Source organism: Netta rufina (assembly GCF_964035555.1).
Source record: "Netta rufina genome assembly, chromosome: 1".
In the NCBI taxonomy this organism is placed as follows: domain Eukaryota; kingdom Metazoa; phylum Chordata; class Aves; order Anseriformes; family Anatidae; genus Netta; species Netta rufina.
This window is the reverse complement of record NC_140123.1, coordinates 56,836,840-56,851,695: the sequence shown is the minus strand read 5'-3', so window position 1 is coordinate 56,851,695 and position 14,856 is coordinate 56,836,840. Positions and strand designations below refer to the sequence as shown.

The 14,856-nt window shown below is 36.1% G+C and overlaps 1 protein-coding gene across 1 annotated transcript in view; it reads right to left on the bottom strand.

The window, feature by feature from the left end:
• ITGBL1 (integrin subunit beta like 1) overlaps positions 1–14,856 on the bottom strand; it is a gene marked incomplete at its 5' end in the record, with an annotated part of 148,562 nt that overhangs the window by 87,744 nt on the left and 45,962 nt on the right. Inside the window, one exon of the mRNA XM_084290278.1 lies at positions 423–569. Coding sequence (XP_084146404.1) covers positions 423–569 — 147 coding nt within the window. The remainder of the gene's footprint in view (positions 1–422; positions 570–14,856) is intronic.

Genomic DNA, 14,856 nt, shown 5'->3' with positions numbered 1-14,856 from the left:
TGTAAACCCATTATAAGCTCAAAAGTGTCTCAAAAAATTGTATAGTGTATAAACATCCTGAAAAAGTATTTGCAAATATTATCTCTGCATGCTACTGATATATACACACAAGTCACATTCTATTTTAATGCCATTATAACAACCTTTTGATAGGCAGAATTCATGACATAACTGCAGTTTCATCAACCTGAATCAGCTATGGATAAACTAGACTACTAAAGTAAGCATTCTGAATCATAGCACATCATGTGCACAGGAATGGGCCTAAAGGAAAATCAAGCATTTTAGTATTTATACAGTTATTTCTCAGTCTCTTGAAACACACTCTATAAAATTCTTAGTGAGAAAATAAAATACAATGATACACAAGATAACACAGAGAGAACTTCTTAAGCCATCAAAACCAACAAAAGACGTCTTACCTGCACCAGAACAGATGATATCTTGAGAATTCTTACACATTTCATTGCTTTTCTTCCGTGTAAGATTGCAAGAAGTTGGATACTGACAAGCTTCACCATACCAGCCTTCATCACATTTGCACTTCCCACAGTCACACTTCCCATGGCCTAGCAGTGTAAGTAAAGAGTGTGTCAAGTCCTTTTTTCTCATTCAGAAAGTTATATTTTTCTGATCCATTTTTTTAAAATAGATTCCATCAATTATAGATTTAAATGAATATCATTAACAGATTCACTTATCATCATTCATGTGCATTTATAAATAGCAATGAATAAATATGTTCTTAAATATATAGAGACATCTGAAATCACCGTGACTTTGAACTCTAATATATGTCATTTTGATAGATCTACAAAAAAAAACATTTATGATGGAACATAGAACTAAAACATCTTGTGGGAACAACTGGTTTTCTTATTACTTCCACCTCTTCTCATTCCCATATTTCTCGACTGTTAACTAATTAACACAATATAACTGGAAGTGCAGAGATTCTATTCACCTCTTTGGCCAGCTGTATGCAAAGAACAGCCAGAAACTGCAGCCTGAAGACAGGGAAATTAGCTATAATGGCATAAATCCTGAAAAAGTGAATGGAGAGCCAGCTACAGTAACTCCCTCATGCAGCAGCAGTTCCAGCTTCCCCTTGCACTGAAAGGTGCAAATCTGTCTTCTGAAGCCTCCTCTGGCTACTGATTCCTCCAGCCCTCTCCCACCCACTTAGACTCTACTTGGCTGGTGCTACAAAACTGAGTTTTACCTTTAAGTATTTCCATAATATTGGGAAATTAGCATGTTTTACTACTTACAGGACTATATTTACTTACAATTATTTGTTAAGTGTGAAGTGTCTTAAAGAACCAATGCAGCTGCTCAGTGGTATCATGTCCTTCAAACAACTGAATAATACATTGCTTAAAATGTGTAATATATGTAATAACATGAAGAATTAAGAGTAAAGAAAGATTAAATTTTCTAAAACTAAATTGTTTAGTTTTCTTTAAAAATACCCCAATACATAGACAGTGCAACAATTTACACTACATATGTCACATATTACATATTACATTTCACATGAAATTCTAGGTGCAATTTTCTCTCAGTTAATCCTTTAGCATTCCTTTACAATTGTGTGTTGTAAATGTAAATACATCTGCAAAATCCTTTAAAATAGAATATTCCGTTTTAAAATAAACACCATTTGAAAGCATATCTACTTAACAGAAGATTCTCTTCCAATAACTACATCTCAAAACCAGAACCTTATCAGAGTCTATTTTAAATGCATCTGTTGCCAGCAGTTAAGAGTCAGCTACATGAAAATACAAGCCCAGCCTGCTGCCAATAAGAAGAAATGTAAATAGCTATTGTAAATAGAATATTTTAAAGTGAAAGAGAAGTATCTTTTGTTGCTCAGTAAAATTTTGTTTGCATTCCAAGGTGGTCCTAAGACAAATACAAATCAATAGCTGGAAAAAAAAAAAAAAAAAAAAAACAACTGGTTCAAAAAAATGGTTCAAAAACAACTGAGAGAATCATGTTAGTTCTTGTTTTAAAACAGAAACTGCCACCTTGTTAAAAAATGCTGAATAACTCCCTGGTGGTAAAGGAGAAGAAAAAGGAGTAGGATATAAAATATATAATAAAAACGTACTCTGCTTCACTGACAGGCAGTAGCATAAGCCATTCTGGAAAACGGAGATTAATCCTCAGGTAGCTGAAAAAAACTAGACATAACTATCTCCCTATATTTTACTTCTTTTCAAGGATTACTTATCACAGTGACTTTGGATTTTCCATTTTAGACACTCTTGTGATTCAACAGTTTGATGTCTGCTGATGAAAGGAAAAAAAAAAAAAAACAAAACAAAAAGAAAAAAGCTCTAATTATAGGAGGACTGATTTTCCTGTTCCCATGCCTAAAAGATAGGGCAAGGCAGAAGCCACATCTGGTTAGTACTGTTGGTTCAGCAGCAATAACATCTCTGTTAGATATTTGGTAATAATACATGATGCATAAAGGAAAAAAAAATCACATTTATACAGCCCACTTAAAGAAAATAAAGATAAGACTTCCATAAGAATAGTTATACAGAGTGGAGTTTGGCTTTATTTGATAAAAATATATTAAAAAAATAATCATGAAATTAAACTGAGTGAAATAATGGAAGATAAACTCTTGCATGTTACTGAAAACAATAAGGAATTTAACTAATATGAATTTGTGAGATTGTATTAATGATTGTCACCTTGATTGCCCCCTTAAAACATCCAAATTTTGCCCATTGGATAAGTTTTTTTGAATTGTCAAGCAATGACAATATTTTACTCAAAAAAATTGGGTGAGAGGACTATACTGAAGTGTAGAAGGCAATAAACCTACTTATTATTCCTTACACCTTTCCTGTCATGTGGATAATGCAGTACACATGCAAGTGAGTGGCCACAGTAATCCTCTTCTTGCCTATTTCCTACATCAGCATGCACCAACCACAGGGTTCTTTCTCATGACAAAAAAAAGTGATGTGATGTGATGTGATGTGATGAACTGTCAGCCAAGTATTCCATAGGCTGTAAGAAAATTAGAAAGGGTACAAAAGGTTTCTAATAGTTTCAGATTCACTTCAGAGAGGTTTGTGTTGAATACATTCTGTCTCATTTCTGTTTTAATTAGAAAGCAAATAATGCTATGAAATAGTAAAAAAAAAAAAAAAAAAAAAAGGAGTAAAGCATCCTGTGAAAGCTGTGAGGTGAAAAAAAGGGTATAGAGTGCAAGCCCTAGGTATCAGAGGATATGTCACACAACACAGGAAAAGTGAGCTATAAGACCTTATGAAATAGTTGATCAAGAGAGGCATGTTTCAAGGCAACTGACATGAACTCCGTTTTTAAAAAATCAATGTAACATAAATAAAAGTTTAGCATAAATAAATCAGAAATTCACATTAAAAAAAAAAAAAAAAAAAAAAAAAAAGAGAGAGAGAGAAATAGCGAAGACTACAGGAAGTTCTAGAATTACTTTAAGAAAACATCTGTGACTGTGGGCTGTAAAAATTTCAGCTTCAAACATGTGGAAAAACCTTTCATAATAAAGGACTCAATTTCTAACTAGATGAGCAATCACCTCAGAGAGTCTATCTGGAGCATACAGAGAGCTCATAGGGTGGAAAATGAAACTAATATGCAAGGAAAACTGTCTGATGTCAGAAAATATATGGAGAAAGTGAGAACGGAAAATGTTAGGCAGGGTCAGATCTTGCAAAATTGCAAGTACTAAAGTGTACTTTCATCATTCAAATAAAAAGAAAACAGAAAAAAAAAAAAAAAAAAAAAAAAAAAGAGTGACTTCACCAAGCAGCAAAGAGCAGTTAAGATTACAGATAATTTACAGACAGTCCAAAACAAAATTAATATGGGGATGTTGACTACATTAGCAAATGCAGTGTGGCTAATGATACAGACTGTGGAAATGAAAATTACTCATCGAAGACGAGAACAAAACAAAGACATAAAATTGTTTTTAAGGAAGTGTCTAGACCAGGAGGGCAAGACCCCATATCTCTCTGCTCCAGAGTACTTGCAATACTTGCACATGAAAGGCCAGCCTAAGAACAAAGACTTTTAATGAATCTATCAGGCTGGCAATCAAATGTCTGAAAAATAAAATAATAATAATAAAAATCTTTTAAGAAAAAGGAATGTACATGATCTAGGCCACTAAAAAACAAGTGGCTCTGACCTCATGATGTCCTTTTCAAGGATTTGAAACAAACAGTGAAGATCATTGAGGTAATGAAAAATGGAATATAATGAATAACAGCTTTATCCCCAAATAGGCTATCATTATGTCAAATTAACCTGGCATCTCTCTTTATAAGATTACTGATATTTCAAGAAAATGAACACAGGAAATATAGATGATCTGAATATATGCATTGAATTCAATACCACTTAGGAAAAAAAAAATATTCTGAGTAACGTACAACAGAAACGCAAAAGAATCACAGCTTGGTTTAAGGGACAGAAGAAGTTAGGATGCAAAGGGTATTATTAGAATAGGAGAAGATTATCAGTTATGTTTTAAAGGATGTTTTGGAACTAAAAATATGTTTTTATGATATTCATAAAAAAAATCAGAATAGGCTAGCAACATCTGCCAATGACACAAAACTCTTAAGCACTTAGTAAAAAAGTAAGATGTAAAGGTGAAATCTCTGTCACAGCTCTGAACCCAGAACTGAACTCTGTCTCTTCAAGGCACCAGTTTGGAAGCCTGATTTCACTGGGATCCTTCTGTAATCCATCATGAGAGACAGGCACTTCTGCAGGGTGACTCAGATCTTGTCTGGGCTGGACAGCCCTTGGAGGGTGGATGTCTTTCTTCACTAAACTACTGGTAAGCATACAATGATTGAATAGGATACACAAAGACTGGTGGGACTTTGGAGTTTGGTGCAACACAAGACATGTATGAGTGCAAATAAACATTGGTGTTTTGGGGGTTTCATTTGTTTTGGTTTTGGTTTTGCTTCACTTATCTATACGATAATCTGTGTCAGGTTTTAAATGTTCTTAGATACTTTAGATAAGAGAGAAGGAGATAGCTATCAGCTTACTTAAAGGTTGATCTCAATCAGCTGATGAAAACAATTATCTTATGTGATCACTGGGTAAACCAGAAACTGAATTGGAACATTACTTCCATTTCTGTGTTCCTACAGAAATTATTGCATTCTGCAGTACTACTGCTATTTCTGTGCCTCCCTCTGGAAAAGATTCTCTCCACCTTTGTGCCATTTTAGTTTAGATATTTTGATTTCCTACTAATGTTGACTGTGACTAAAAGATCTGCTACATCCTGTTGGTTAAAATTTCTAATGGGAATAAATACATTCAAAACAAATAACTTTTTTTTTTTTTTTTTTTTTTTTTTATCTACCATGCTTTTGCACCTACAATCACCCTTTTCTTTGTAAGATGAAAAGAGCACACCCTATCTAGGGGTAACTGTAAAACTATAATCATGTACTTGTTAAACTGCAAGGACCAAGTTATTAAATAAGTCCCTTTGGCAGAATACTTATTTATGTGGTTGTGCAGTATTAGTTATAGATTAGTAACTCTTGTTTCAAGAGAAGTCTCTTATTGGAGTACAAAGAACCAGGCTGTCTAACCAGACATTAAAATGCTCTCAGATGTCTTCATTTTCACTTATTTTTAATAACTAAAGCCCAATTACTCTGTGTAAGAACACAGTTCTGGGCAGCTCTCAGTTTTACATTGTAATGGAATCAATTTCCTACAGGTAGGTAAGATTTAGCATAAGGATTTCTTTCTACGGCATAAAGTCAGCCATCAGAAGGAAATCAGCAGCTGGCATGAAAATTGAATTGGACTCATTATTATTCATTTTCAGCAACCACTGAGTGAATCATGAAATGCTTTTCAAATCTAAAAAACACTTCATTAAAGTAGGAGAAGAAATATGAAGAACTTGTTATGGATTCCCTCTTTAAATTTGGATGATAGATAGGAAGGATGATTGAGTTGTAAGACTTGAAAACTTTGGGAAAGTAAAAAAATAAAATATTGTTCTCTGATTTCAACTTAGACCAGTACAACGAAGATGGTTTTAATACTTTCTTCATTGCATTACTTTCTTTTCTGTACTTAGTGAAGCAGATTCTGCTGTTTTACACCAGTGTAAACTTGGTGAAATTATTTCTGATTATGCTAGGATAAGAATACTGATATGGCCTATTCTGTTGAGCTGCATTTGGGGATCTCCATAACTATGCATTCAGCAGATACATCTCTCTCCCCTTTTCCGAATTTTTACAATTTAAAATAAAATTTAAAAAATAAGGTATCATAACTTTTTTTCTCCTATGCCAATACACTCCAAATGAATCTCTCTTTTTGCCTAGGATGTTGGTTCTTTCTGTTGTGCTACTTCCAATAAACCCCAGCTGCCTTCCAGACTTTTGCACCCTAGGGATTCTGGCCATACTGAAATTAGTTTCAGCCATGCAGAGGTTTTCACAAAAATACTGGCTCCTCCTTCCCCTCTCAGTGACTTGTTTCTCTCCCTGTGCTGACGCAATTGCTTATGAGGCTAAACTATAGATTGGTTGAGGGGATTGATTTACATTTAGAAAAAAAAAAAAAAAATAGACGATGATAGTGCCTGATGATAGTGGAACTTTTCAAGCCAGTTTTGCCACTGAAGCCCTTTTATCATCAAACCACAGTCGTGATAAGAACTGCATCAAAGATTTTCAAATGCACACAGTAAGCCCAGAGGGCTTTAGGTAGGAAAAGAAACCAAACCTTCAGTTAAATATTCCCAAAAAGCTGTTAAAAATGCCAGAAACTTTGAACATAGAAGTTCTTATGTTAAGCCATTTTCTCTGTTTATTTAGAGTGTCCAAAACCTGAAGTAGCCTAGAATAACAGATATGAACAGCAGCTTGTGAGAGTGACTGAGTCACAGTGACAAGAGCACGCTGGATCTGTAACACAGTGTGCCTCTCAGCTCTGCTTAGAGATTGCATTCTGCTCCTCCCCTTTGAAGTCCATCAGAAATGGATTTTCAGAGGTAAAAGAAAAAGTGGTGACAAACAATTTCAATTTAATTACTACTAGATGTGCTTTAACAATAAAAATGTCATAAATTGTGTTACATCTAGTAGAAGTAAACTTTTAATAGTGTACTAAAAAGAGAAAATCAATCAGAGCACATATAAAAAATATGCCAGAAGTGGATGTGAGGGCATGACAACTAACATTGTTTAGTTTTCAAGTTATAAATCAAATAGTTATAAAAATATATTTCTATTATATGTAGTCTGCAATATCACTAATACCAATAATTTATTTGTTCAAAAAGGAGTTAATATTTTGGTGTGGTCTCTATCATTCAAGCCAATGTGAATGCATCAGTTTTTAAAACTTCCAATCAAATCCCAGTACAAATAAGTTGTTTTAAAAGTAGTATTGATAAACTAGGAGATGAAAAGTGTTAGTCTTATTCGCAGAAGAATATTTTAAGTGCCTAAGGTTCACATCCACATCGTACTTGATCCTTAAGTACTGAGTTCTCATTAGATAAAAAGTGTTATTTATTACAGTACTAGCAAAAAATCAGCATCCTTAGAAATGGAATTAAACTAGGAAATTAAACTGGGATTTAAAAAAAAAAAAAAAAATCAAAAAGTTGCCCTCTGGAGGATATCTTAGACATCAAAATGAGTTATATAGTGCTGGTAGATAACTCTGGTAGAAGGTAAAGGTATTAGACTTTGTTTACAGAATTAGAACTTTTACTTAATTTCTCTAAATTATGGCCAAAAAAGGGGAAAGAAAAAAAAAAGAGAGAGAGAGAGAATACTCTTCACTGCTGAGACCAAAGTTATTTTTCTTTGTCAAAAGAGCTCATCATTCTCGAATTAATTTAGTCTTGAAATTGTAAACCCATTTTACTATCTATTGCAATTCAGTTGCCAGGGTTAGAATTAATAGTAAAGCCTATGGAAACCTTTATTTAAACATGCAGGTCATGAGTTGTTTTTACTTCATACTGCCCTAATCCTATATTTCAGAAGCTTGGAACAATAATTTCTGAAAGACATCAAGGAAGGATTTTCACTTGGTGCATTACTTTATATATATTTTTTTTTATTTTTATTTTTTTTTTCTGTCTCACTGCTCCATTAAGTACTGAAAATCAGTCACAGCAAGAGACAGCTATCAGTGAGATTGTCTCCTGTACTCTTAAAATTTCTCTCCATACAGAATCACAGAAACACAGAATTTCTAGGTTGGAAGAGACCTCAAGATCATCGAGTCCAACCTCTGACCTAACGCTAGCAGTCCCCACTAAACCATATCCCTAAGCTCTACATCTAAACGTCTTTTGAAGACTTCCAGGGATGGTGACTCCACCACTTCCCTGGGCAGCCTGTTCCAATGCCTCACAACCCTTTCAGTAAAGAAGTTCTTCCTAACATCTAACTTAAAACTCCCCTGGCTCAACTTAAGCCCGTTCCCCCTCGTCCTGTCACCAGGCACGCAGGAGAACAGACCAACCCCCACCTCGCTACAGCCTCCTTTAATGTACTTATAAAGAGCAATAAGGTCGCCCCTGAGCCTCCTCTTCTCCAGGCTGAACAAGCCCAGCTCCCTCAGCCGCTCCTCGTAGGACTTGTTCTCCAGGCCCCTCACCAGCTTCGTCGCCCTTCTCTGTACCCGCTCAAGCACCTCGATGTCCTTCTTGTAGCGAGGGACCCAAAACTGAACACAGTACTCGAGGTGCGGCCTCACCAGAGCTGAGTACAGGAGGACGATCACCTCCCTAGCCCTGCTTGTCACACTGTTCCTGATACAAGCCAGGATGCCGTTGGCCTTCTTGGCCACCTGAGCACACTGCTGGTATGTCAGGTAATGCGGTTGCGCAGCCCTTTTTACACTTCTATCTACCTGCTTCTACTTAAAACTAACACATGACATCAGAAGCCAAGTGTTCAGCAAATATATATTAAAATAGAACAATATGAAGGATTTGAGCCTACAGTCCTTAATGGGGATGTTTAGTTCATCACACTTGTAAATCAGGAGAGGCTATTGTGGGTGTCCAGATCTGTCTGCTTTCCTCCATTGTAGCTAGAAAAGTTATTTTAGATTTTATGACCTAAATTTCTATTTAGTCAACACTAAATTATCCATCTGATAAAACACAAACATGCTTTAGTTAATAGTCTCAGGCTCCATGATCATATAACATTTGAAGAGTTTAGTTATTGGGAAGGCAAGTGATTTTCATTTTATAGCCATTTCACTGGATATAGTCACCTAGATATAATTGGAATCCTGGCACTTTGCATTTTACAGTTGTTTTTAATACCCATTGATATAAGGTGTAAATGATATTGGTGTATGTCATGACTGGAGAATCACAAAATCACAGAATGGTTGACATTGAAAGAGACCTCTGGAGGTCATGTGGTCCAATTCGTCTGCTCAGGAAGGGCTACCTATAGCTACTTGCCCAGAGTATCTCCAAAGAGGGAGACTCTCCCTGGGACAATCTCCCTGGGCAACCTGTGCCAGTGCTCAGTTACACTTACAGCCAAATGTTTCCTGGTGTTCAGACAAGCCCTTCTGTGTTCCAGTTTGTGCCCATCACCAAGAGTCTGACTTTATTCTCTTTGCACTCCCCATTCAGGTATTTATAGACATGGATAAGATGCCCCTGAGCCTCATGTTCTCCATGCTAAGCAATCCCAGTTCTCTCAGCCTTTCCTCAAACAAGAGATGTCCCAGTCTTAATCACTTTAGTAACCATTCACTGGACTCTCTTGTAGCACTCTCTCTCTTACAGCCAGAGGCCAGAACTGGACAGAGTAAATCAGAACACTTTCAACAAGTTATATACTACAAGTAAAATGTTTAAATTGCAATAAAAATCAATAATATATATACATATATATATTTAAAAGTAAAGCACAAGGTTTTGAAAATATTATAGCCAATGGGGGAAAGGGAAGATAACATGAATAAGAAACAAAACTGAAGTGAATAAAAAATTTTCATCCCAGCTCTTGATTTAAACATAGTCTTTTATGCAGTTCTGCTAGATTGTTTGCAAAATTACAAAATGGAATTCATGGTTTTTTTTTTTTTTTTTTTTTTTTTTTTTTTTTTTTGGAAGTTCACTTCATGGCAAATTTTGAAATCTTTCTTAGCCTTCATTTAAGAAAACCAATGTGCAAGACATTTCCACATTTCCTAAAAGTTACTATTCCAATTCTATTTTGTTTCCTTTTGCAACACATTGCAAGTTTGATGCATTGTTTTAGCACTTCTATATGCTGGACAGTGTTCTGAGTCCAAATTATCTTTCACAGTCTTTTACTTGAAGAGTATGTAAACTGCACGTTTATATATGTAAAGCACTATGTATTTTATTACTTTGCAAATGTAATTAGTATAAGTAAAGCTGTGTCTACGTATACATACACATTCTTCAAGAATCAAAGACAAATGTATTTTTCCTCTACATGCACCTTTTTGTACAGGTACAAAATATAATCAAAATTATGATATTGCTGGTTACTGCCATTACTCTCTTGACTATCAATCCAAATTCCCTGTAAAGTGAGCAGACTCAACTGTAATAAAAATCAATTAGATATTGGGAATGAATGAAATGAAGGAAAGCAACACTCAGTTGAATCAGCTTCAGTTTGTTACCCCGGAGGTGGCACAAGTTGATATAATTTTAAATGTGATTCATGCTGTTTAGACAGATGATATAAATATCTCAGGAAGACAGAGATAAATTAGTTTTATCAATCAAAACAGTCTAGAGTCAAGGTTTCTGTTAATAATTCAATGGTTCCATGAAAGATTCCTTACTTATTTTTAACCAAATGGTTTCTCATTTTTTGAAGAACAAAAATAATCAACTATTAAGTAGGAAGATCTTTTAATAGGCAGAGTGAGTATTCTTTGGCTTCTCCAGAAGAATGCTTTTCAGTAGCTTACTTTCCCAGCATAGAATTTTGTGCAGATATTCCACATAAACAAAATTATACCTGAGATATGAACAATTCCTTTCCATGAAATAACTTGCACAGAAGGAAACGAAGAAAAAAAGAAAAAAGAAAAAAAAAAGCACACACACAAAAAAGCTTAATATATTCAGCTATGTAGACACAAAAACTTGTAGACACTAAAAACTACATTCCTGTGGGAAAAAAAGATTACAAACCCAGCAGGTTCACATTTGCGTTACTATAATCAAGAGCTGAAATAACCAAGTTAAATAAACCCCGTTTCCTGCGTCTGAGCTGATTTGGTGTGTGCTCTGGGTTCCCTGAAGAATGGCAGCTCGGCCAGTGCCAGCTGGCCCAGATACCCTTCACTGGCTCCTTCCACTGTCTGTGGCTACACATGACCTTTTGTCTTCATGAGCCCAAAGAAGGCTAATACAAATTGGACTGAAGTAGAATTCCTGAGATTAAAGATTGAGATAAAATGAAGCAGTTGATCCATGAGATTAAACAGTTGATATTTGGCTTCAAACCCTCAAAAAAAAAAAAAAAAAAAGATATATAACACATATTTATCTATTTTTTATATATATAGATGCTATTGTGTTTCTTTTTTAAAAAAAAAAAAAACAAAACCCACACACAAAATTATTGACAATTGTGCCTCCAAAGGCCTGCCCAGCAGCTACTTGACTTAAACCAAACCATCAAAGGACTTCTAGACTCCCACATGCATGAAAAAGGAACCTGTGAGCGTTTCCACAGTTCCACCTGTTCATATGCCTGCCAGCAAGCTTGGAAAGTTTAGAGTCCATGTTTCCACCAGAGGTCTCAAGCTTTCCAGCTGTAGATCTTTCTCCCAAAAGAGAGAGAAAGGACCACTGATGTTCCAGCCTCGGAGATCTGCTTCCCACCCCAAAATCACTTGAAGCATTAAGCATATTCTCTGATCAAACATCAGTGACCATGCATAACTCTCCCAGCAATGTTTTTATCACCTTCAGCAGTTCTACTGGGCTCAGTAAAGCTGCTCAGGGAGCCCCTCAGGTCCCTGGGGACACCACAAGTCCTTTCTGTTCTTGCCCAAAACACAAGGTGCTTCCTACATACACCCTGTTTCTGCCACAGGAGCCCATTTCAGTCCCCGGGGCTGTCAGCCCCTGCCCCAGTGATGCCACAGCAGAGCCAGTCACCAGCTTCTCACAGCCCTGCACTGCCCAGCCATGGGTCCAGCTGAGCTGTACCCACCAACAGGCCCACATCTTGGCTGGGCTTTAGCCTGTCCCTGTCCCCAGGGAGGCAGTGATGCCCAGAGCTGCCCTTCTCCTGGTGGTGGGACAGGCCTGGCCAGCACAGCACCACAACAGGACTTCGCCTCACACAGGGCTAGCTGTTGGGTTAGCAAAGGAGAGGCATTGACTGAAATTAGTACTTTTCTCTGAAATTAGTAGGCTTTCTCTGATATCAAGCATAGTTGTTTACAGCTAATACTTGGGGGAAAGCAGCAATTTTGGTAATAAACTTCATGGCAAATTGAAATGGCCAAGGTTCCCCTTCTGTTCCCATAACTTGTGTTGGGAAATTGAAGGTGGTGAAGCCTTAGCGGGTGGCTGCCATCAGCCTTTCAGTCTTCTTGTATCCCGCCCCATATATTTGGGTCAGCGGAGGAGAACCACTGGCTGACCAGGTAAGTCATTCTTCAAGGGTTGCTCTTTATTTGCAGAATGATATTTATTCCCTCAGACAATTTATAATTGAATGATAGGAGCACTGCAAAACATTCAAATCCTGCTGGCCTTTCTCAGCTATCTGAAGCAGAGGAGTTGTTTACAGAATGAGTTTAGTGATTTTATTACAATTTAATGCTACACATAACAATAAAAACATATCAAGCGGAAGGCTTTCCTGGTTCTCCAGTCTGTACAAGAGAGAAGGAAGGACTCCTGCAGTGTGCTGAGTTGCTCTTGACAACAGAGATGCAGAAACCGAGAACAGCCTGTTGAAAAAATCAGCTATGTAGCATCAGTGGCCACTTACTGCAGTAAAGTCAAGGTTTCTAAACCGGAGGTACTAGAAGACATTTTCTCAAAAGGGATGCTTTTAGTTCATCAGTGGGTACCTGAAGGAAAAGTAGCATTAATGTGAAGTTTGTAGCTCACCTTTAAGAGTTTAATTACTAAACTGAGGAGTTAATAAAGGACTATATGGCTAAAATATGTACAGTTAAGTACAAACTGATTTTAAAAGTAAGCAGCCTATCTAATCACTCAATTTATCTTTTTTTTTTTTTCAAACATTTTTTTAGGGGTAAAGTTATGGTATTCATATTGCATATTTAAGATGAATTCAGGTAGTACTGAAGACTAGCACAGGTCAACACCACAAACTTTGCTTAAGGAATGGGTGAGTTGCCTGTAGTACTGTCTGTTTTGCTAGTAAGAAGTGTGGCCAGGCTACCATTCAATGTCTGGAGAGGGTGCCACCTGCATGTCCTTGCTTTTATCTTAAAAAATATATCATATTGTCATATCAATGTCCTTTTGCTTGACAGCAAAAATGACCCATGATGTTTACCTTTAAAATAATCCTGTAAGAGGTCTAAAGGCCATAATGTTGGTGAACCTCAACACAGACAGAATCCATGCTGCCTACTGTGCCCTGATTAGAGGTCTAGTTGATGCTGCACAGCTTGGGGCTTCTAGCATCTGAAGGAGCTTAAGATTATTTGTGCTATACCCTTTTCCCTCTTGTGTTATCTCTAATAAAAGGTATTTTAACAAATATCTTACAGAGTGCCTTTCTTACTGTGATCCATAACAAACACTAGCACAGGTGTTAAAATTCTCCCTAGAATTCCCCTAAAAAATAATTAAAACAAAAACCAAACCAAACCAAAAACAAATAAACAAACAAAAAAACAGATCTACAGTTTGCTGGCTAGCAGCTTGTTAAACAAGCTGGCAATAAACACACCAGTTACATAAATATTCCATGGAACATGTCAGCTGGATAAGACAATTCCACAGAGTACAAGAATGAACCTTAGATATTAGTCAGTGTGGTAAACCTAATGCTGAAAAGGTCAAAATGACAAACCTGGCATGATCTGTATATGAGCTGCATACAGGAGAACCTACGCTTAATTCAAGCCAACTCACTGCACAAAGCATATTCAATGATTGTATAGTCACCATCGAGTCAGGAACTAACAAATTTATGCTACATCTCCTTTGCATGGTGAACTGGTGGGGAGAATAGAGGACACATAGTCATACAACAAACACAGGCTTCCGACAATGACTATGTGTAAGTGAAATTTAGCAGTGTCATGAAGAGTTATCATTACTCAGTAACTGTTTTTGAGGAATGACTGACTGGACATTCAAGGACTTTTTTCAAACCAATGATCTCCTGGAAGATATACTTTCATTTTTGAAGCAAATATATTTAATGTTTTCTAACAATAATAGAATAAATGTTAATATTTGCTATTGAAGTTGTGTATGTGCCTTGCAAAACATCATTTTTCCAAAACTCTTCATGATAAGCATATTAGTGAATTGGAATGGATATTAATTTTATTTAATGATGTTTTTACATATGTAGCAAATTACAGGATATACTTGTACATTCTTCCTACAGCTTTTGTTGAAAAGCTTAGTTTAAAATAAATTCTTTGTGGACATGCTTCACACAGCAGCATCTCAACAAGAAAGCATAAACGAAGTTAATGAGTTCCTCAGATTTAAATCAAAACATATTTTTCAGTCTTTTGGTTAAGCCGGAAAGTTCTCTAGTAATTTATGAATCCCTAAGCTGAAATCATAAAGATCATTAACTG